Source organism: Panthera leo, chromosome B3, assembly GCF_018350215.1.
Source record: "Panthera leo isolate Ple1 chromosome B3, P.leo_Ple1_pat1.1, whole genome shotgun sequence".
NCBI classification, from domain to species: Eukaryota; Metazoa; Chordata; class Mammalia; order Carnivora; family Felidae; genus Panthera; species Panthera leo.
In genome coordinates, this window is record NC_056684.1 from 49093738 (window position 1) to 49117439 (window position 23702).

Sequence of the window (23702 nt, forward strand, 5' to 3'; positions counted from 1 at the left end):
CTTGCACTCTGTCTTCTCTGTCTCTCTCTCTCTCTCTCTCTCAAAAATAAACATAAAAAAAATCATCTGTGAAATGTGAATAAAAATTTCCAGAGGTTCTTCTCTGTTAGGAATTCAGTGTTAATTATATTATTGTCTTCTTTTGCTTTTTTATGTACTCTGTTGTGATAAAGCATTTTTATTTTCTTGTATATTTATGTTCCACTTATTTTTGAAGTTGAATTATAAAGTGCAAAGGTCACTTTCTTTTCCCTCCACATGTTTTTACCTGAATTTTCTCTGTCTTGCAGAATCCCCTACTTTGAAACTAGTGCTGCCAACGGGACAAACATAAACCAAGCAATCGAGATGCTCCTGGACCTGATAATGAAGCGAATGGAACGGTGTGTAGACAAATCCTGGATTCCTGAAGGAGTGGTACGATCCAATGGTCACACCTCCACAGATCACTTGAATGAAGAAAAGGAGAAGGGGATATGTGGCTGCTGAAGAGTCCAGTGAGCTACACAATAACTCAAGGGTCTGTGATCTTCTCTGTGTGTAATACATGGCACAGAGAGAGATGAACCGACGTGTACAAACTGCTTCTCACCGTCCCAGTTAGAGCTGTCAATTAAAGCATCTGGTTTCAAAATTAATTTGCTGCAGCTTTGTAAATATTTAAGATTCAGCCTGAGAGTTGTGAGAATGTTTCACATTGCCAAAAGTGCCTTATAAAACTTTAGCCCATGACAGTAGATCATTCAAGAATTGAGGATTCTGTGGTTACAGAAGAGTGCATTTATTAAGTAGAATGACTAAAGATGCCATCACCTGCCTTAACATACATCAGTCCAGAGTCCAACTCTTAAAATCTTAGGTACAATTATAAAACAATTAATCCAAATTAAAAAAAAACATACTTGTACTGTAGGTGACCTTTAGATGGTAAAATGTCATCTAAACCACTTGAATGTTAACTAAGAATATATACAAATGTCAGTTCAATATCTGTGAGTATTTATATAAATATTATCTTTAAATGAATATAGGATAAATTATGGTTATGTCTATAGACTCTGGATAAACTGGATTGACCAGTTATACACTCACTTTGACTCTTGGTAGGTAAGGAATTGGCGTGAGGTCAGGGGTGTCTTAATATAGCATGAGCAACTGAAGTGGGGCTTCTAGCTCCCTGCTATATTCCCACTGCTCTGAAGGGTTGATCGAAGGATCAGGGAATTAGATTTTTATGGCTTTATTTCACTGTGACCTGTGCATTTATATTTGGCTTATGTGCTGGCCACATTTGGACATAGCTGGTGCTTATGCTGAAGTTATTTGTGATAAGTAAACATTTAGCTGCTTTTTCTTCATATTTATAATGTTGTTCTGGCATCCTCAGACAGTAGTTTTAATTAGCTTACGAACTACTAATCTTTTGTCTCACCATCATGCTTTATGTCATTGATATTTGCAATTTGTTTTATTTTTTACATTGGTGGAATTGAAGGAATTAGTTTTTAATTACATAAAATGTTTGTTTGCTATTTGGTAGATAAAATATGTTTGTATTTAAGCAGTTATACTATAGCTGAATATAAGAAAAATGAAGCCTTCTATAGCCTGTATTTTTTATTGAGATCACAGGCATTTATTGCACTTGCTGGGTCTTGCCAAGCTCATGGATTCCTCTGTAATGCTTAAGAGTCTTCATATCAAATTCAAGGTAGTTTTAAAATATGCCTTATGGCAGGTGTTTATAAAAGTCAATAGGGGAAAATTCTTATTTATTGAAGTGGTTTAAAGAAATTAGATTAAAAGTTCCAAAGAGCTTAGTCGCTATTTAGGAAGAAATATCACTCATTGTAATTAAACAAAGAATAAAAGTAAATGTATTTTGTGGTGGCAAATGCTTGGAAGAACTGTAATGATAAAAATACAGCGGTGATGGAAAGTAATTACTTTTATATGGTAATTTTCAAATAGTTTTTTATTGAGTATCCTGTTTTTTTGCCAGTTCCCTCCCACAACTCCTTTAAAACACCTAGCTGTGGTTACTAAGATCTTACATATTTCTAGTCTTGAAATGAAGACTTCTTTTAAATACTGAAGAAGTCATTGAGTCCTGTGCATTTGAACTGTGTTATTTCAGTGAGACGAAGATTCAGACATTACAAGGGCAGGGTCATAATCACAAGCAGTGCCTTTTAAAGTTGCCGTAAGACTTCAGTGAGGTGAATTACAATTTTACTGCTACGAATCAGGCAGCATTTTATATATAGTTAAAAAGAAGGCAATATTTGTATGTTTCACTTTTTCAAGAACCAAATGAGCAATTAGCTACATATCCCATTGGCCTTATCTATAATACACAATTAAACATATACATGATAGAGTGCACATGCAGGAACTATCTTTAATTATTGAAATAAATAACCTGTATTCTCTTGGGAAATCACTTGTTTGAATTTGCTATTGAAGTAACATATTTTTTGCATCAATGTATTTTTCTATTTATAAGATTGTGTAAAAGTGAAGTGTATCTTCAGTGAACTTTGTGCCAATTAAGCTTATAATTAAAAAGTAGTCTAGTCAAGTTTGTGTGTGAATATAATTTCATTTCCTATCACAGTAAAGTTTCAAAGAAGAAGTTAGAATACTAGAGAAAACTAAATTCAGGGATACAAATTTCATTAGATGTTTGATGAGGAGCCAGCCAAGACAACAGGTTCTGGAGAAGGTAATTCAAGTACATTATCACCAAACATTTATAGAACACCTACAGTGCAGGCAGTGTTGTACTGGCCAGTCTCTGGTGAGCAAAACAAGGATGGTAAGAGCCTGAATTAATATTATACCTGAGAGATGGATGCAAGAGACATCAGGAAGGGGGTATCATCATTGGATACGGAAAGAATATGTGGGGAGATGGACTCTGACCTTATTTTCTGTCATTGTCCCCCTCACTCACTATCCTGTGGGCACACTGGTCTCCTTGGAGCAGTCAAGTGTGTTCCTGCTTCAGGAATATTTGCTGTTCCCTTGATCTGGAATAGCTAGTCTTCCACATATCTGCGTGACTCTCTCTCCTATCCTTTAAGACGGTTCAAGTGTCACCTTGTGCAAAGGACTTTAGTGACCACTTTCTGTAAAATAGCAGTCACTTGTCCTCATGGCCCCAACCAGATTGTTGCTTTCTTCCTTGTTACCTGCTTTGATTTTATATATGTCACTCAGCACCACTTGATTCAGTTACATGTTTGTCTCCATCCATTAAGACATAAACTCCATGACAAATGGGACTCGGGCAGCTTTCTTCAAAATTGTGTTGTCACTACACAGAAAAGGGCCTGGCACATAGTAGGTTATTGGTGGACTGCATGAAGGACTTAAGCAGCGGCAGAAGGGAACAAGTTTTCAAAAAGGAGTCAATGTTCAAAAACAGAGGAATAGTATTTGAAAATAAAAACAGCTTCAAAAATGTTTAGGCTCATTTGTAAGTCTATATTGGTTATGAGAAATTAGGAAATCTGAGAAGTACATTCTGATCTTTTGGAGTTGATGTCAAGATCACTAACAATCCAAGAAATGTTCCAGAAGGAGTGTTTTGATTGGCATTTTTATAAAATGGAAATTTCTGTATGGTGTTTCCAGGTCTTCTATTTTTGGCAACATTGGTGACTATATAACTGGGAAATTCTTCCACTCTAAAACATTTAAATAATGCTGTATAAAATATAATGAACATATTTTTTCAGAGTATTGTGGTTTATACTTTATTATTTTTTTAATTTTATTTTTTATTTTTTAAAATTTATATCCAAATTAGTTAGCATATGGTGCAACAATGATTTCAGGAGTATATTCCTTATTGCCCCTTGCCCATTTAGCCCATTCCCCCCCCCCCCCACAACCCCTCCAGTAACCCTCAGTTTGTTCTCCATATTTATGAGTCTCTTCTGTTTTGTCCCCCTCCCTGTTTTTATAAAAAATATGGGACATTTCACGAATTTGCGTGTTGACTTGCACAGGGGCCATGCTAATCTTCTCTGTATTGTTCCAATTTTACTATATGTGCTGCTGAAGAGAGGACTAATGAACATATTTTTTTTTAAATACAGTGTTGGTCTCTCAAAGTAAGGGAAATATCCTGCAACTTTCCCTTTCCCCCACAAAACTGACAAAAACAATGGCAACAACAATGGCAGCAACAGAGAGAATTTAGAACAACCTGATATTGAGTGTGGTTTGCTTTTGGTTTCATTTTGTCAGTATTAGTAGTCAAGGTGCTTGGTTTTTTATTATTACATTTTATTTATTTATTTATTTATTTATATGAAATTTATTGTCAAATTGGTTTCCATACAACATCCAGTGCTCATCCCAACAGGTGCCCTCCTCAATGCTCATCACCCACTTTCCCCTCCCTCCCAACCCCCATCAACCCTCAGTTTATTCTCAGTTTTTAAGAGTCTCTTAGGGTTTGCCTCCCTCCCTAACTTTTTTTTTCTTTCTCTTCCCCTCCTCCATGGTCTTCTGTTGTTTCTCAGGATCCACGTAAGGTGCTTGGTTTTAATGACTACTTGCCATTAGGAGAGAAAGCCTTGGGTATGGTGGAGGTAGGGCACTGGAATGGAGAATGCCCCCATCCCCAAACACACAGAAAGCCAGGGCCCAGTCTATGTTTTAGTATCTCCTGAAAAATTTATAACCTTTTACACAGGTTTGCGGTTCAAGTTTATCCTATTTTTTGTCTGAGAATGGCTAAGCTAAGAAATTAACATAAAAATGTGATTTTTGGTTGGTAATTCCTCTGGACTACTTGGTAGAAGCAAAGCAAAATCTTTTCAGAGGGAACATCTCCACCCACACTTTACAGGACTCTTACAGAAAACACTCTACTAAGGATGAACTCACAATTATGAATAAAAACCCATTCCTTGCCCACTCCCTCATCCTCAATCATGATCCAGGGTCAGTAAACCAAAAACAGCAATATTTTACACTTAAGGACTTGAAATAATATAGTAATCAGATGTGGACCACAAAGTAAAAATGTGTAAGATAATTACAAACATAAAAGGAATTGAAACATCTGGAAAAAGAAGTCATTATTATAGCTACAATATTGGTCTGAATGAAAAAAATTTCCATTGTGAAAAACGTAGCGATTGATACTGAAAACTTAACAGTCAGAAGTTAAATGGCAAGTTTGACACAGTTGGAGAGAGAATTATTGAACTAGAAACCAGGTCAGAGAAAATTATATAGATTTCAGAGATAAAGTATGAGAGAAGAGATATAGAGGAAAGATAAAAGCTTCAATTTATGTCCAATGGGAATTCTAGAAGAAGAAATTAGAGAAAATAAAAGAAGAGGCAATACATGCAAAGAAAAGAGCTGAGGAGTTTTCAGTAATGATAAAAGACATCTATTTTCAGATTCAGGAATCATAGGTCTCAAGCTTGATAAATGTAAAGAAGTATTTTAAGATTTTAGCTCAACTTATTGGATGTAGAATACATATCTTTCCTTTCTCATATTTTCTGTTATAATTTGAAAGAAAAAAAAAACTTTGGAGACTGGCTACTTGTCCATTCAATCTAATGTGAAACACTGAATATGCTCATAGGTTGAAACAAACAAGTCTCAGAGGAAACATTAGGGTATGGTATTAAGAACATGGATGAGGGATGTGGCCTCTGACATTAAAGGTAAGAAGGGGAAGCTGGGTGACCATGTAAGTGAGAAGGGCAGGAAATTTCTTGTTCAAATAGCAGGATAAAACTGAGAGTTGGGAAGGAATTGTGTAAATAGCTTGTGAGGACTGGTGAGGCTCTTCTATAATTGTTGATGGGAATAAGAGCAGAAGAGTAAATAAGGATAAAATAATTTTCAGTCTCTTGGTTGAGAGTGAAGTATTGGGTGGGGGGGGGCGTGGGGGGAGGCTGCAATGAATGTTTTGGTACAAACCTTGTAGGGTCAAAAACTCCCCCTCACAACCTGTGGGAGGAATTTCCCAACTGATTGGAAGCAGCCTCCATTAGAGACCTCTCCCTCTGTGACCTAAGACTGCTTATACACAAAGAAAGGACCCCTCTAGCCTCAGTGCAGTTGCCACCTCTAGGCCATACTGCTCTCCCACCTTAATAAACTGCTGCCCTTAATAAACTGCTTTCCTCTCGCTACATTCCTCCAGGCTATCTTTATTGGAGTGCAGATCCTCAGATAAATATTTCTCGAGGAGAGTCCAAGAACCGAGACCTCCATTCACACAATGCTGACTCTCCCACCAGTAATATAAAGATACTTGTTATGCCAAAAGGTAGGAAACAAATGTCTATCAATAAGCAACCAATTAAAATGATATCTTCATATAATTGCATATTATACAAAATGGTGAAAAAGAATGTTAAATATTCATTGGTAATAGAATATATATTTATGTGTCAGGAACTCTTCTAGGTATTGTTGATGAGGAGTGTGGGGCAAGCTGAGGGCAAAATAAAGGCTAACAGTGCCCCCTGTTCACTGGTGGAGTATGTGATATTTCTTGGATACTCCTGGCTACCCAAGAACAAAGGAAAGGGTTTAACTACTTGACATGGTAATGTGGGAAACTAAGGCAAGTGAAAAATTAAATTCCCATTGACTAGTTCTTGAAACAGGCAGAGTGACCTCCCAATAGGAGCTCAGCTGCCTTGATGATGACACTTTGCTAGGGGCAAAAGAGAATCTTAGCTTAACATTATTCCAACCTTGAGGATCCTGTAAGTCTACTTTAACATATAAAAATTCCTTTGAAAACTTCCTTTATCTCAACTCCCAAGATACATGCTGTCAATCATACTCCAGGCTTATGCCCCTCTGATACACATCTCCATGGTTCCGTGACTCAGGTTTTACTAACCGGTAATAAATGGCATTTCCCTGGCAACAGCTAATCCCTCAAGATCCTGGAAACCCTGTTTCCAAAATACCTTAGAGACTTACTCTATCCCTAACCTCTTCACAACCTGAGGGTATCTAATCAGTTACCTATCACCCCAGTGCAGCCCTTCCTGCACATGGGTCTTGTCCCCATGCTTTATAATAAAATCACCTTTTTGCACCAAAGACATCTTCAAGAATTCTTTCTTGGCCGTTGTCTCCGGATCACCCCACCATCACCCCAAGACTTCATCATTGTGGGCTATAGCTGTAAACAAAACGACAAAAATCCCTGTCCTCCTGGAGCTCTTATTCCAATAATGGGAGACAGGTAACAACGAGGTGCAGAAAACGGTGAATAGGATGCTCATTAGTGTTCAAAAGAAGAAAGAGACACACGCACACAGAAATAAACATGTTTATCTATGCACAGAAAATCTTGAAAAGAAACCAATTGCCACTGTGGAGGAGTCTCGAGGTCTGAGGAGGGAACCTTAGTTTCCTATTAAAATGTTTTTACCACATGCATATTAATTAAAAGCGGGTAGGGAGGAGAAAAGGTTTAAATCACCACAAGTCTTTCAAAAATTGTTGGTAACGTTCTCTGAGCTTCAGAGACTCGATCGCTTGGGTCCTAGCGTTGAGGCCGCAGGTTCTCTCTGCCACAGCGCAAGTACTCTGGGGAAGGCAGTCAGTGGCAGGTCTGGGGCAGGCAGTGTCCCAGTGTTAAGGAGTTCCTAAAGACATCCCAGTGTGTGGAGAGTCGGCCAGGGACAAAGAACAAATCACATAAGATAGGAGTAAATGCTGACGTTACAGGGTATGGTAGAGAGGAAAACGACCCGCTGTGAGAACAGCGTTTCTAAGGCGGCGTACCGCCACGTTCCACCTCACACAGTGAAGGCTGCCAAGGCGACTTTGCAGTTCTGCGCCTGCGCAAAACGGCAGCGCTTTTGCTCGCGCTGCCGCTGAGAGGCGCTGTCACGTTCGGATCGCTTCCCAGGTCCCTCAGGGCCGACGCATGCTCACTATTTCCGGGGTCGGGTACTAAAGAGAACCACTTCCTGTGACGGGCTGCGTCACTTCCGCTCGAGTTCGGCGTTTCGTCTGTGAGAGCTCACGCGGTTTCAACATGCGTATTGAGAAGTGTTATTTCTGTTCGGGGCCCATTTACCCCGGCCACGGCATGATGTTTGTCCGCAACGATTGCAAGGTGAGGTCGCCAAGACTGGCGCGCGCTCTGCGACGCTCCCGCGGGCGTGAGGAGCGCCGCTTCAGCGCGTGGTTCCTTTGCACCTGGGGCGTTTCGCTCGCGTTTTCCGCGCTGCCCTCACAAGGGGATGATTTTGTGAGGACCTCCGGCCTCGACCTCCCGCTTGCGGAGTTTCTCCTTCCTGGTGTCCCGAACCGAGCTGGACACCAGGCGACCCTTGACCGAGGCTGGCTGCGGTGAGGTCCCCGAGTTATTTTAGACAGCTTCGGATGTAGTCTGGGGGTGTGTGGGGGCTGTTTGGTCACTCTTGTACTTGGGTGGAGTTCTTGAATTAAGTAAACTTTGTTGAATGTATGCCCAGTCAAGCATCATTGCTAGGGTCTATGCCCCTAGAGATGAATAAGAGTTGGGAGTGTCCGTAACACTATAGAAATGCTGCATATGGCCTAGTAGTAGTTATGTATTACGAAGTTGCTGGAGGTGAGTTGGGGAGGGTCGTATTTGAAAAGGCTCAGAAAGACATTTATCTTGGATCTTGAATGTTGCATAAAAAAGTGAGAAGAGGGAATTCTAGGTGGTGGAAGAGTGAACAGTTGAAGAGAGGCACAGCGAAGCAATCTCTTTAGGGAAGTGACTTGTAAATGGTGATCCAGGCCTGGGGTAAGGCTATAAATACACATATATGTAAGTCTACATAAGAAGATATATCTATAAACGTAAAATACAAACATAATTATGAGACCTGGTTGTGAAAGACTTTGTGAATAATACATGAATTTGCTTTCTTACATCAGAATGAATCTCTTTCCTCTAACATATTATTTCTCAGCATTTGGATCTAGGACTTTATATTTTAACAGGTGACTTTGTTATGCTAAGGAATTACACTTTCTGCTTCATCACCTTGTATCTATTATAGATGGAAGATATTGACGTCATTAATTAGGAGCAAGGGGTTTTTGCTGAAAGTGTGGGACCAAAACTAGGTTTGGGAACTTGAAAGAACGTGTAGAAGATTTTGAATACCTGCTCTCAGGAACATGATAAAAAATTTATAGCAACTAACTTAATGATCGTTAGGTTGGCGTTTAATTCAGAGTGGGCAATATGGCTTTGTAGATCATCTGGTCATTATAATTTTACGGTTTTTGCCCCGCAGGGCTTATCGGGTGGGTATAGGAATGAGAACAAAAGACCATGGGAGCTATCTAGAGTTGTGTGTTGATTTGGCAGACACAGTGGAAGTTCATGGTGATGAAGTCTGTATTGCTAGCAAGGACAGTATTGAATTGGCTGCGAGCCAGCTTACTCTAGGGAAGACAAGAACAGAGTTGGCTGGGGATATAAGATTCAGAGGCCCTGAAGCACTAAGGAAGATAGGAATCTCGTTTTTTCTGTGTTTATGATGTCCAAATCTGTACCTTCTTTGCTGTAGTCTGAATTTTCCACTGGATAGGGAAATCCTGTTTGTACCAAACAGTGAGGTTACTGAGAGTTCCTAATTCACATCTTTTTTGCTTTCTCATTTAATACTACTGTCATATGCCTAGACAGTTTTGCTAGAAATGTGAGAGTCATCTTTGAACCTTTTACCTTTTTTTAATCTAGTTACCAAGTCTAGTTACCAAGTCTTAACCTGGCTCTGCAAAGTTTAGTGGTCTTTGCTTTCTTTTTGGCCTCCCACTCTGGTTTCATATTAGGCACTTGTTACTTTTATAGCTTCCTAATAGTTTTTCTGCCTTTTTTCTCTTAGCTTTTGGGACTGTTCTTCCTTCCTTCCATCCTCTTTCCTCTCTTCCTTCTTCCCTTCTTTAATGTTTGTGTATTTTTGAGAGAGAGAGAGAGAGGTGTGAATGGGGGAGGGGGAGAGAGGAAGACACAGAATCCGAAGCAGGCTCCAGGCTCCCAGATAACAGCACAGAGCCTGATGCAGGGGTCAAACCCATGAGCAGTGAGATCATGACCTGAGCTGAAGTTGGAGGCCCAACCGACTTGAGCCACCCAGGCTCCCTGGGACTGTTTTTCATAGAGACCTCCCCTTTTACGCTTCTTAGGTATTTTCTTAAGGGTACAATTAGTGTTAATATTCCATATTTTTATATACTTTTCAAACATAAAAAATACATGCACCCTTAATGAGTGCTTAATAAGTATTCAGTCAGTGGAGTTTAAGAGTTGAAGAACTTTGAAGCTGAGGTATTAGATCATTTAATATGCTTGTTGAAGACTGAGGATGATAGAGGAGTATCTTAAGAGGGAAACTTGAGCCTATGAAGCTTTGCCTCACAATCCATCCACTACTCACCCACCACTTCCTTTTTTTATATTTCCATTTTACTTACGTATGACTATTGTATATAGTTTTATCCCATTGTTTATGCCCTACCCTGATCTCAATCTCTTCATTGTAAAGTGAGACTTTATTCCAATGCTGTCCTAACCTTCTCAAGATAGAGTATGATGTTTTAATTATTCTTGTATCCCTAGTACCTGGTAATATCAGACACATAGTAGATCTTTCTTATTGGTTGAATTCCCTTCGTAGCTCCATTGATTCCAGTCTTTTCAGGTACTTTATTGTGCTTTTCAGTTAACATCTATTAGATACAGAGTTCAAATAGACTTCTCTATGTATAACTTTCCATTGGCTCAGTTTGGAATTGAGGAGATCCAGGACAAGTTCAAACCTCTCATTAGGTGTATCTCAGAAATGGGGACTTGTCTAGGAGTTATCTAGTAGGCATTAAATGTAGGAGGATTTTACTGTAAAAGTCCTTTGGGCTAAAAATACAAAATTACTGATATGAATTCATGGTGGGGTACTCCAGGAGATCCATTGTATTCTTAGATTTCTACTTGCTTTGAAACTTATTCAATAATACAGGCATGTTTTGACCCATGTCTCTTAGGAGAGGGCTCTCCAGGAGGTACTGACCCAGATCAGATTAAATTAGTATTGGCTTTTTTTTTTTTTTTTTCTGAGTGAGAGGGAGGGAGAGGGAGGGCCAGGAGGGGACAGGGAGGAACAGAGGAACACACACACACACACACAGAGAAAGAGAGAGAGAGAGAGAGAGAAAGAAAGAATATCCCAACAGGCACCATGCTCGGTCCCAGTGTGGAACTCCCATCACATGACCCTGGGATCCTGACCTGAGCCGAAATCAAGAGTTGAATGCCCAACTGACTGAGCCACCCAGACGGCCCTAGTATTGACTATTTCTAAGAAAACTGTGTTCTAGTGTATATAGGGACCTGCTTGAATTTCCCCATAGAACAAAGTGTACATAAAATGAAAAGTATTTTGGCGGGGCGCCTGGAGGGGCTCAGTTAGTTAAGTATCCGACTTTGGCTCAGGTCATGATCTCATGGTTCATGAGTTTGAGCCCCGCTTTGGGCTCTGTGCTGACAGCTCGGAGCCTGGAGTCTCCTTCGGATTCTGTGTCTCCTTCTCTGTTCCTTCCCTGCTTGCGCTCTCTCTCTCTTTCAAAAATAAATAAAGATTAAAAAAAAGAAAAGTATTTTGGCTTGTGATATATATGCAGGTTTGTGATGTATACACAAAATTTGAAATGTTTATACTTCATTTTGACCTTTTTTATACTTAATTAGACCTAGAAGATAGGTCACATCTTCTAGGTGTGATGATTCACCTTAATTTTCTTTGCCAAGATCCATATACTCCTAAGTAGTACTTTTTCTTCTCAGATTTCCTGTACACATACAAATTGCATTGTGTTTGGAGACATTACAAAGTAACAAAATATGCATTTTAGACTTATAATGAGTCCTAATTAGCCATTTCACGGGCATATTGAAGCATCATTAAACTTTAAGTTAGCACTGTTAAAGGATAATATCTTCTGGGATGAAGGTGGAGAATTAGAGTATTGAAGAATTTCCTACTATGAATACATATTTTAGAAAACAAATCTGTAGCCAGTTAGTTGCTTTTTTGAAATTATTTTGTGGTTTTAACAAAAAGGATGGAAAGAACAAAAAGGGATTCACAGGAGTTGTTTGAAACTACCCCCACCTCCCACATTGAGGTATATAGAAAGTGAATTTTGAGAATTATTATTAAGTGGGCAGGGATTTAAATAAGTGACTTTCCTTGCAAATACCATTTTTTATTTAAGATGACTGTAAGGTTTTACTGTTAATCTATAAACATGAGTGGTAGTTTTTTAACCATATTATTTTGGGGGCCCTTAGTCTTTAGCTGTGATATTTGATAGTCAGGTTTTAGTCAAAAAATAGTTCAATTTACATTTAATCTTACATGTCTACATGTATTTCTAAGTGGTGTTGTAAGAAGAAATTGTGAGTACAACCATTGTCATTTTTCAGACTTTGCAGTATATTTTGTCTGGGCAGGGGTAACATCCTACGATAGAAAAAATCGTAATGTTGACTTTCCACTATTTTAACTTTTCTTATAGGTGTTCAGATTCTGTAAATCCAAGTGTCATAAAAACTTTAAAAAGAAGCGCAATCCTCGCAAGGTCAGGTGGACTAAAGCATTCCGTAAAGCAGCTGGTAAAGAGCTTACAGTGGTGAGTATAGTTAGCTTTCAATGGAAGTTTTACGGTTTTTAAAATTTTAACTTTTACAGGGGAGGGCATATAATTTAATTAACTATAACAAGGCTTCCTGTGATGAGAATTGGTAAGTGATTTATTTGGGTTTGGTTCTGTTAATAATCTAATTCTCACATGATCCTAAAAACGATAAATTGGTAGAATTTTGAAAAGGAAAAAAATTCCTAATTCATTTTTTGAACGTGATTTTCCTTGTTCTCAGAAAACCATTTTTTAGCTCCTGCAAACAAAAAGGAAAATCATTTAAATAGATTGAGATGAAGTTGAAAATTGCTACTCAAGGATTTTGAGACAAAGCCAAGAGATTAATTAAAGGATTCATCACCAACATTAAGGGTTCTGAAAAGATTTGTAGTAGACTCATTTATCAGTTTCTGGATTTCCTTACAGGACTTTGAGAACAGAGAAATTAGTTAATAGTGTTGGTAGAAGGAGAAATAGTGGATAATCAAGGGTGAGAGAATATCATGCATGAGTCAGCCATCATCAGGTTGTTGGTACTGAGTTGGTATAAGGGCCTGGTGAAGCTAGTTCACATATGACCCATATAAAGGAGGAGGTGAAAGCTGCTGCCTAAGCCTCCTTTGAGGGAGGAAGACCTTTAAACTGTTCCTTCCCTCCTTGTTTGACTTTCCCACCTCTCTACTCCTTAAGGGCAGTGTCTAAGCAATTGCAGTGAAGCCTTTTCCTGGCTTCCTTAATACTCCTCGTTTTCCATGAATGAGGAGAATGTATTTTGACAAGATGCAAAGCCAAATCACAATTATTGTCACAAAAATGATTTCTGGTATGGATGAGAATAAACTTAGCACTTCAAATGCAAGTGACAACTGCATGAATGAAGAGTGGATGCCAGTCACAGTCATCTGCTGGTGACCAGTTACCTTGTCATTGCTGAGGTTATTGTGACTGAGTAGGTCACGTGTATATAAATGAAATAGGTAAATACAGAGTTAATGCTGTTCCATGTGCCTATCTCACATAAATTTGAAAACTAAGAAACATACCTATAGTTTTTCTAAGAGAACTATAGCTTTTCTAAAATTGTTTCTCATGTTTTAAGGTAAATAGGATTATTAACTGTCAAAATACCAAGTACATTTAAAGGGCACCTGAAGAATTTCTGGGAGAGAATTATGTCATGCAGAGTAGCACCACATTTATTTGAAGATGTGTAGTTATATAGCTTTATGCTATAACAAAGGTATATATAAGTGTTGAGATATATGAACATACATGATAAGTTTTTAGGTTGAACCATATGAAATTCTCAATGTTTGACTCATTTTGATCTTTGAAAAGTAGTAATTCATATGGTTCAGCCTCATAGAAAGTTTTCTGCCTGTGAGTCTCATCTAGGAACTGGAAATTAGGGAGGCCTCTTCAGTTTTTTTATAATCTCCTTGATTGTTATATGCCCCTCTGAAGGATGGGGCTAATACCTTCCTCCCGATGTCCTCTTAAGAATCACTGGTGTACAGATTGGTATTTTCAGTAGGGCTGTCTTATACATCTGGTGTGAAAAGGAGAAAAAGTATGAAAACTTGGGTTTGCTGGGGCCACCCTGGGGAAATCTTAATATGTGTCCATGGTTTGAAATACTTGGAACCCTTGTGAAAAGGAGAATAAAGTTTTAAGTAATGCTTCCTCTGTATCTCCCTTAAAACCATTATTTTTCCCTCTCTTACAGGATAATTCATTTGAATTTGAAAAACGTAGAAATGAACCTGTTAAATACCAGCGAGAGCTATGGAATAAAACTAGTAAGTCACAAAGGAATACCGGGAATTTTAGAGACTTGTTTGGGATATTACCTTGAATTTAATGTTTTATGTTGCTTAAATGTTTTCATTGATTAGCTTTTATTCTTTATCTTTGTTTTACTAGTTCTGTTGTACTTGCATCTTTTGTTATAAACTGCCCCAAATCCTTTTCAGAATTGGCTGATACATGCATTATAAAAATAATGTAATTATTAGATATGATTTGAAGTGCCTACACAGATATAAAAATACCTAAAAATCTGAGAAAAAATAGAAGTGGAGAATAGTTTTTTGGGGTGAGTGTGGCATAGTTAAAATATACACAAAAGTTAACACTTTTTTTTTCATTTATTTTGAGAGAACGTGCACATGCTGTGTGCACTTGAGTGGGGAAAGGGGCAGAGAGAGAGAGAGAGAGAGAGAGAGAGAGAATCCCAAGCAGCCTCTGCACTGTCAGTACAGAGCCTGATGTGGGGCTTGAACTTACGAACTGTGAGATCAAACCTGAGCCAAAATCAAGAGGCAGATGCTTAGCTGACTGAGCCACCCAAGTGCCCCAACCTAACACACTTTATAAGTTTAGATAATTTAGTTTAGGGATATAAACATTCGGTATACTTTACAAAATGTAATGCTTCTGTAAAATTAAAAAGTGTAGCACCTAAGGTGATAATTACATTTTCTAACAGAACTTCTAAGTGCATGGCTTAGGTATAAGTGGAGCTATAGGCTGCTGACGTTAAAAGCAATGGTAACTAGTCCTTGTCTTTTTTTCCCTCTTTTTCCTGAAGTAGGCAGAGACTTTAGTGAAAAAAAAAATCCCATATGTAGTAAAACTAAATTTCTTAAGTTAGCTTGTAGATGACCCTTTGCGTATGTTTGAGGTCCTTGTCCCTGACTTTTCTTCTCCCCGTGCCTGTCTTACGTGTTCTTTAGCTATTTATATAGTCTTGGGTGTGGAGGTGATATAGTTGGTTTGTTATTTAGAAGTCTCCAGGGCTTGGGGTCCTGTAGACTTTATCAGTCTTGAATGGATCATAGTCAGGGCATCCTTTTCATCACCTTTTGCCCAGTCACAACACTTCAGGGGAGGAATTGAAAAATTGGGGCCTTTGTAGTAGTATTTGACATTCTCTAAAGCTTTATCTTTCTGGACTATGTGAAGAATTTAGACTCCAGTTTTGGAATTGCCTTTCCACATAACCTTGGTGTTTTGTTTCTTTTAAATAAGGTCTTTCCCTCTGTTTTGCAGTTAGAGGAAGAGTTAATTTCTGGAAAGCAGTTGAATATACTGGGTTTATTTGATAAGGAAATAATGCTGATTTAAACTCAAGGATTTCTAAAGAGATTAATGGGATTCTTTTTTTTAATTGAGGTATAAATGACATAGAACATATTAGTTTCAGGTATACAGTGTAATAATGATTTGATACTTATATATATTGTGAAATGACAAAGTCTAGGTATCCATCACCACGCATTATTACAAATTTTTGGTAAGAATTCTTAAAATGATTCTAAAAGACAAACTTGTCAGAGATGTTATTAGAAGGTCCGAAAGCATTTTTATATCCCATTGAATTTTATTTAATTTTGGACTTTATTTTCTTTGTTACTATTTGAGAATAGCAGCTCCAGATCATTTTTACATATTTTATAACTATTACTTGGTGGAGATTCAGTTTGATGTTGAAACAGGTGAATATTTTAGTTGTCTGTGGATATTCAGTTACTATGACCCTCTGTGCTGGTTTCCTGTTATTAACACTGTTCCTGAAAGATACAATTGTGTATCGTAAGACTTCATGTATTTTAACAATAAGTACTTAGTCTTGCATACAAAGATGAAGAGGGCACATATAGTCCCTGCTCTTCTGATGCACTTCACTGAGTATTCCTATTTTATTGTTTCTCTTACACAGTAACTGGTTCATATGTTATCAGTCACTGCCCCACTTATTTATACATATGTAAATTTTTAAAAAATTTTTTATTTATTTTTGAGACACAGAGACAGAGTGCGAGCAGGGGAGGGGCAGAGAGAGGGACATGCCGAATCTGAAACAGGCTCCAGGCTCTGAGCTGTCAGCACAGACCCCACGAATCATGAGATTATGACCTGAGAAAGTCGGACGCTTAACCTACTGAGCCACCAAGGCACCCCTACATAAGTAAATTCTATAAGCAGCAGTGCTCTATTGAGGGTTCCCTCCCCCCCCCCCTAGATTCTATTATCCTTTCCTTTTGAGATCCTAAAAGTAGACTTTTCGTAGAAAACTTTCTCAGTAGACAGTATGAGTCTTTTGGAACTTAAAACTATTTCCTACTGCACAGTTAATAAAAACTTTTAGTAGTATTCCAAAAAAATATGTTACTCTTCTAAAAGGTTTGTTGATTCCCCACACCCTCTATTTCAGTATCATTAGGTCTGAAGCTAATCTGTTGGCAGTTTTATATTCATTGCTTACGTTTTTGAATTGTGGAAAGGTGTGGACTGAGCAACTTTTGTTAAGATGCTGGTGTCCACAGAAACAGCAGGAGAACTTCATCAAAAACAAGAATCCTAGGAAGAAAAGTTTGTATTTTATCCTTCAGGTCTTTGTATTGCAGGTCAATTTTAATATCAGGTGTTTCCTGGGGCACCTGGGTGGCTCAGTTGGTTAAGTGTTCGACTTTGGCTCAGGTCATGATCTTGCTGTTCATGAGTCTAGCCCCATGTCAGGCTCTGTGCTGATAGCTCAGAGCCTGGAGGCTGCTTTGGATTCTGTGTCTCCTTCTCTATGCCCTTCCCCTGCTCATTCTCTGTCTCTTTTTCTCTCAGAAAAATAAACATTAAAAAAAAATCAGGTGTTTCTTACATTAAAAATTTTTCAGTCTTCTGCAATATTTGGAAAGGTAGTGTCTTATTCTTTGGAGAGGATTTACCTGCCACTTTTTTGAAAAGTTTACTTATTTTGAGAGAAAGAAAGCATGCATGTGTGTGTAGGGGGAGAGGCAGAGAGAATCCCAAGCAGGCTGTCAGCCCAGAGCCTGAAGTAGGGCTTGTTCTCATGAGCCCTGAGATGAAATGGAGTTGGACGCTTAGCCGATTGCACCACCCAGGTGCCCCTACCTGCCACTGCTCTTTATTTCCCTTCTGAGTAGCTTTAAGGTATAGAAATACTTTTGAGTACCAGAACTGTTCATATTTTTGTTGAAAGTAAAGAAAGAAAAAAGTTACATATTTAGCATGAGCAGATTTAAAGTTGACTCTGTCTTATTCATGTAGACATTATCTTAATACCAGTGGCTCCATGAGACCTTTGGGGGATCTTGTTAAAATGCAGATTGCGATATAGCATGTCTCGGTGGGACTTAAGATTCTGCATTTCTGACATGCTTTCAGGTGGTATCAATGTTGGCTGGTCCCCAGATTACACTTAAATGATTTTATTTTGACATATTTTTAGACTGAACAGAAAAGCTGCAGAATTCTGATATCCTTCATCTTTGATTCCTCAAATGTTATTAAATTTACCATTCTCTGTCCTTTGTTTTCCTTTTATAATATTTTGAAGTTTTTAAGTTGCATATGTAATGTTTTTATCCCTAAGTAGTTTAGTAGAAAGAGTATTTCCTGAAAAATAGAACATTCTTGTAAATAATCATAGCATAGTTTTTAATATTAAGAAATTAACATTGGTACAGTATTATCATTTAATCTTAGACCTGTGGAGGAATAGTACAGGTCATGTCTCTTTGGTCTCTATGAATTTGAAACAGTTCCCAAGTTTTTATATTTTATGATACTGACAGATTTAAAAAATTTTTTTAATGTTTATTTTTGGGGGAGAGAGAGACAGAAAATGAGTGGGGGAGGGGCAAGAGAGAGGGAGACCTAGAATCTGAAGCAGGTTCTAGGTTTTGAGTTGTCAGCACAGAGCCCAATGTGGGGCTTGAACCCACAAACTGTGAGATCGTGACGTGAGCTGAATTTGGATGCTTAACTGAGCCACCCACGTGCACTGATATTGATGGTTTTGAAGAGTATGGGTCAAGTGTTCGGTATAAAGTCCCTTAATTGACTTTTGTTTGATACTGCCTCAGTGTTAGATTTGGGTAATGGACGTTTGGCTGGAATACCATAGATGGGATGCTGAGTTCTTATCGTTGTGTCCTATTAGGAGCTACCTCCTACTGTCCATTGGTCTTATTACTGGCTGTGTTAACTTTGATCATTGTTTAAGGTGTCATCTTACAGGTTTTTTTACTGTATTTTATCCTTTATAAAGTATATTGGTGATGTTTTAAGATTACTTGAATATCCTGCTATTCTTCAGATCCACAGAGTAGAAGTTGTTAGATTGGGAGTGTGTTGCCCAGTCTGGCGGCCACTGACCACAGGGGTTACACTTAAAATGTGGCTATTCTGAATAGAGATTTGCTGTAAATTTAAAAAAAAAATTTGTTTTTTAACATTTATTTTTGAGACAGCATGAGCAGGGGAGGGGCAGAGAGATAGACGTAGATTTTGAAGCAGGGTCCTGGCTCTGAGCTATCAGCACAGAGCCTGATGCGGGGCTTGAATTCATGAACTGTGAGATCATGAACTGTGAGATCATGACCTAGTCGAAGTGGGATGCTTTTAACTGAGTCACCCAGGTGCCCTGAAATTTGCTGTAAATGTAAAATACGTGGTTTTTGAAGACTTTATATGAAAACAAGCATAAAATTCCTCAGTAATTTTTGTATTATGTTGAAATGACAGTATTTTGGATATATTGGATAAAAACAAGATACATGACTAGATTTTGACTTTTTAAATGTGGCTGCTAGAAAATATCAAATTACATGTATGGTTTGTCTTAATCTTAGTGCTAATGTAGATTGTAGAGCATAGTTTGATTTAGCCCCTCCACACATTTCCCAAAACTATTGGATTTTAGTGGTTGAGAACATGGCAAATTGATTGGTTCATTCTACCAGTATTCATCATGTGCAGATCATATCCCAGGCACTTAGAGGAAAAAGTAGTATTTATTACCAGAATGGTGTTTTGTTTTGTTTTGTTTTTTTTATTAACAGAGAGGACAAGGTAAGAATGAGATTTGTTGCCCTTAATCCAAATTCTTAAAGTTTGGGCTGGTTTAAAGTAGAAGGAAAATTTAGTAGCAGTAAAGACTTTTGTAAAATAAAAATTAGAGCTGTATTTGTGAAAGATAGCTGACATCACTGTTAACTCTAAGAGTACCTACCTTCTTCAGCTATTTTAGTAGGGATTGTTTGTGCAGTGAGGGTTTCATTTAAGCCATTTCTAAGTCAGAATAAAGTGATTATTAAAGTTCTTGCTTGAATGTGCAAAAATATGTAACTCTTATTTTTTTTGTAGTTGATGCAATGAAGAGAGTTGAAGAGATCAAACAGAAACGCCAAGCTAAATTTATAATGAACAGGTATGAACATGTGTAGAGTAACTCTTGAAAAAATAATTACTAGTAGAAATCCAGGGAAATTTTTCTCACATAACTTCAGAAAACTTGCTAGAATAGTATAAAGAACTCTTGTATATTCTGGTAGCATTTTGACACATTTACTCTGTCCTTGTCTCTGTGTAAGTTGAAGACATGATACCCTTTTTCTGAGTATATTTCTATGTATATATTCTAAAAATAAGAACATGTTTCTTAGATACCTATCATATAATTACCCAAATCAGAAAATTAACATTGAATGATATGGTTATATAACCTACAAACCTTATTTAAATTTCACCAGTTCCAGTAGCAACAGAAAACCCTGGATCTTGCATTGCATTTAGTGGTCCTATCTCCTCAAGCTCCTTTAGTTTGGACAGTTTCTCCTCTTAAATGACTTTGACATTTTTGAAGAATACAGGTCAGTTATATTATAGAATCTTCCTCAGTTTGTGTTTATCTTATGTTTTCCTCATGGTTAGATTCAGATTAGGTACTTTTGGCCAGAGTATCATAGAAATGATTATACATAAGGACACATATAGCAGGAGCCACATATTGTTTCAAGTGATTGATCACTTGGTTAAGGGGGTGTCTGCCAGTTTTTTCCACTCCATTGAAAAGCTCTTTTCTTTCTTTTTGATCAGTACATATCTTAGGGGAAAACATTGACCCTCTGCAAAGTTCCTCAAACTGGTACCTGGTTCAATAATTTTTTCTTTTATTAGTTGTCTTTCTCATATAAAGGAGCTTTTCCCTTTTCCAGTTTCAAAATGTATTCCTTTATTCATGTATCTGTGTGTATTCATTGATTCTTCTGGTATTCAAGGGGTGATAATTGTCATTATTTATTTTGATGTTGTAAGTGCTCCATATAGGCTACTGGGCATCCCTTCAGGCAGGGTCCCATTTCATTGTCAATTTCCTCATCTTTGGGTGCTTTCTTGATTGATGGCTAAGAAGATGTGGCCTCATCTTATACTTACCTGGCCTGGAATTGGCTATTTCTTTAGAGCAGGGATTTTTTTTTTTTTTTTTTTTTTTTTTAAGAGAGAGGGTCTACACGTGTAAGCAGGGGAGGGGTAGAGAGAGGAGAGCGAGAATCCCAAGCAAGCTCCATGCTATCAATGCAGAGCCCACGCCAGGCTAGATCCCATGAACCATGAGATGAAGAGTAGGACACTTGACAGACAGCCACCCAGGTGTCCCAGGAGCATTTGTTTTTGATCACATTACTATTTAGTTTGTCATAGAAAAGCATGTGCCGACAGCTTTCTGGCTTTAAAAAAATGTTAAAGTGATATAGAAACAAAAGCTAAATGTTTGAGAACTAGTCTGTTAGCATGTTTGTCTCACATACATGTGTTTTGTGTTCTTGTATTACTGATCAGAAAAATTAGCACAGAGACTATTTCGTTTGAGGAGAAAAGATCTAGGTACTTTAGCATTTGAGAGGTTTGCACTATATCCTTATAATAGATATTGATGTCTGACATTTAATTCTTCAATCACATTTCTTCATTCACTCAGCAAATATATATTAATCCCCAGTTTATTCCTAAGTACTAGGGATACAGTCAATGAACCAGTGGTAGTGTAAGAATTTCTTAAGCTAATTAGGAACTAGAAAATAATTTTGAGTTCTTATTGCTAATCCCTGGCTAAAATTATTTTGATAAATTAGGAATTAATGTCTTTTAAAGAAATTTTAGTAACTAGTTTTGGCTTTTATGTGTTGTGTCCTAGATTAAAGAAAAATAAAGAATTACAGAAAGTTCAGGACATCAAAGAAGTCAAGCAAAACATTCATCTTATCCGCGCCCCTCTTGCCGGTAAGTGCTGTATTACACAGAAGTTCTCTTTCAGTAGAGAAATCAAGAGTCAGGATTGTTGTGGTCGGGTTAAGTGGGTGCTAGTCAACTTTTTATGGGCATTTTTTCATGTAAATATCACATTTATGATATGACTTTGTTTATAATTTATTCATTGTATTGCCCAGTTCTAATTTATTGCAAATGGTGTTTTTCTTCCCTTCAGAAAAATCTTGTATTCCATAAGCTAGTCATATTTGAGTATTAATTTAATAGATTTTTGCCTATTTCATACTTTTTATTAAATAAGTGTTTTTTTATTAGTGGTTTTCCAACTTTGGTTGGTATGGGAATTGTGCAACTTAGGATAAATACAGAGGCCCAGGCCTTTTGAGTCTGAGCTTCTGTTCCTTAGCTTTCTGGGTTCTGATACTACTGTTTGTATTAAAACTTTAAGTTAAAATTTTTTTTTTTTTTTTAACGTTTATTTATTTTTGGGACAGAGAGAGACAGAGAATGAACGGGGGAGGGGCAGAGAGAGAGGGAGACACAGAATCGGAAGCAGGCTCCAGGCTCCGAGCCATCAGCCCAGAGCCTGACGTGGGGCTCGAACTCACGGACCGTGAGATCGTGACCTGAGCTGAAGTCGGATGCTTAACCGACTGAGCCACCCAGGCGCCCCTCTCTTTAAGTTTATATAACTTGCCTATAGTCACTCATTTGGGCAGTTGTTTGTGTGCATAGTTTCTTTTGTGGTGCTAGAAAACCAGTCTTCACTCAGCTGGCACCAAATACCATCTGTTATATGATTTACTTATGCAGATTACCTGAAGGGAGAGAAATTTTGGTGAGATTTAGTTCAAGAGTTAATTCCTGTGAATGATTCCATGTCGAAACCTTACTAAGGTCAAATTCTGTAACTATATGTTGAATAGATAAGTATTTAACGAGTTAATTTTTGTACCAACTTTTATTAAAATAGGCAAAATCTTGGAGCATTTGTTTCACATATAGACGATGTGAACTTACACCCAGAACAACGGTAATGAACTGTTGTTATGTAACTTTTTAGGTAACCCTCTTAGGGTAGGTAAGTACACTATAAAGAACAGAGACCTTGGAGCCAGAGGGCCAGGGTTCAAATTCTCTCTTGAGCTTACTGGGCTTACTGAATGATCTGGGACAATTTTATCCGTCTCTGGGTCTGTGTTCTCTCATATTTAAAATGCATGTTAGGGTGAAATGAATAAATGTGTATGGAATGCTTATTTTATGTATGACATATCATAAGACCTGTGTGGGTTTGGTTACTATTCTTAAATTTCTTAGAATTGGCTATTTTAAACCATCTAAGATCCTTTATAAAATGTTGGTAAGTGTTCTGCAAGGTTACAGTGGATTGATATATTTTTTTTAATTTATTTTTAAAGGCAAAGGAAAGCAATTGGAAGAAAAAATGGTGCAGAAATTACAACAGGATGTGGACATGGAAGATATTTCTTAAAGATCTCACTATTTCTATTAGTGCATTTGAAAATCTCCTTAGGAGACCAAGAACTTCTAAATGATCTTTTATATTTTACATAAGGTCACTCAAATGAAAGGTATTTAAAAATACATCTCTTTTACGTTGCTCATTGCTGTCTGTAAAATATCAGATATTATGGATGTTAGATTGCATTTCCATTGTTAAACCTTCACTGATACTTACATTTATGTAAGTCATGCAACTTCTCTTTGTAAATACAGAAGCGAAGTGTAGACATAAAATGTTCCTGCCATTTGGGTAATGGCACTATGCAGTGCCATTATGGCACTATGGAAGAACTAATGACAAAAATATATTTTACATATCCCTAGCCATAAATTTTCTTTGCAGTAAAATATTAATTTTACTTTATTAATATTATAGAAGGGGGCTTAAAACAAGGAACTAAAACAACCTG

The 23702-nt window shown here is 37.5% G+C and overlaps 2 protein-coding genes and 1 non-coding gene across 9 annotated transcripts in view; 2 read left to right on the plus strand and 1 right to left on the minus strand.

The window, feature by feature from the left end:
* Positions 1-2581, plus strand: part of RAB27A (RAB27A, member RAS oncogene family) — a 75472-nt gene extending 72891 nt beyond the window's left edge. For all 7 annotated transcript variants that reach the window (XM_042941969.1, XM_042941964.1, XM_042941968.1 and 4 more), the window contains one exon: positions 291-2581. In XM_042941969.1, coding sequence (XP_042797903.1) covers positions 291-489 — 199 coding nt within the window. In that variant the 3' untranslated portion in view covers positions 490-2581. The remainder of the gene's footprint in view (positions 1-290) is intronic.
* A 1391-nt stretch (positions 2582-3972) lies between these two features.
* On the minus strand, positions 3973-4078 carry LOC122223284. The gene has a single exon (XR_006204169.1). It is a non-coding gene; the product is annotated as a U6 spliceosomal RNA (small nuclear RNA).
* A 3897-nt stretch (positions 4079-7975) lies between these two features.
* On the plus strand, positions 7976-23389 carry RSL24D1 (ribosomal L24 domain containing 1). Its single transcript, XM_042941971.1, has 6 exons — positions 7976-8128; positions 12571-12684; positions 14420-14492; positions 19861-19924; positions 21692-21777; positions 23187-23389. The coding sequence occupies exons 1-6, from the start codon at positions 8048-8050 to the stop codon at positions 23258-23260; spliced, it is 492 nt and encodes a 163-aa protein (XP_042797905.1). The 5' UTR covers positions 7976-8047; the 3' UTR covers positions 23261-23389.
* Positions 23390-23702: the final 313 nt, after the last annotated feature.

Excerpts from the sequence above, each read along its gene's own strand:
- RSL24D1 (XM_042941971.1), top strand. The coding sequence starts at position 8,048 with ATGCGTATTGAGAAGTGTTATTTCTGTTCGGGGCCCATTTACCCCGGC. Across the intron at positions 12,685-14,419 it reads CTGGTAAAGAGCTTACAGTG|GATAATTCATTTGAATTTGA; the intron begins GTGAGTATAGTT and ends CCTCTCTTACAG. Across the intron at positions 19,925-21,691 it reads GCTAAATTTATAATGAACAG|ATTAAAGAAAAATAAAGAAT; the intron begins GTATGAACATGT and ends GTTGTGTCCTAG.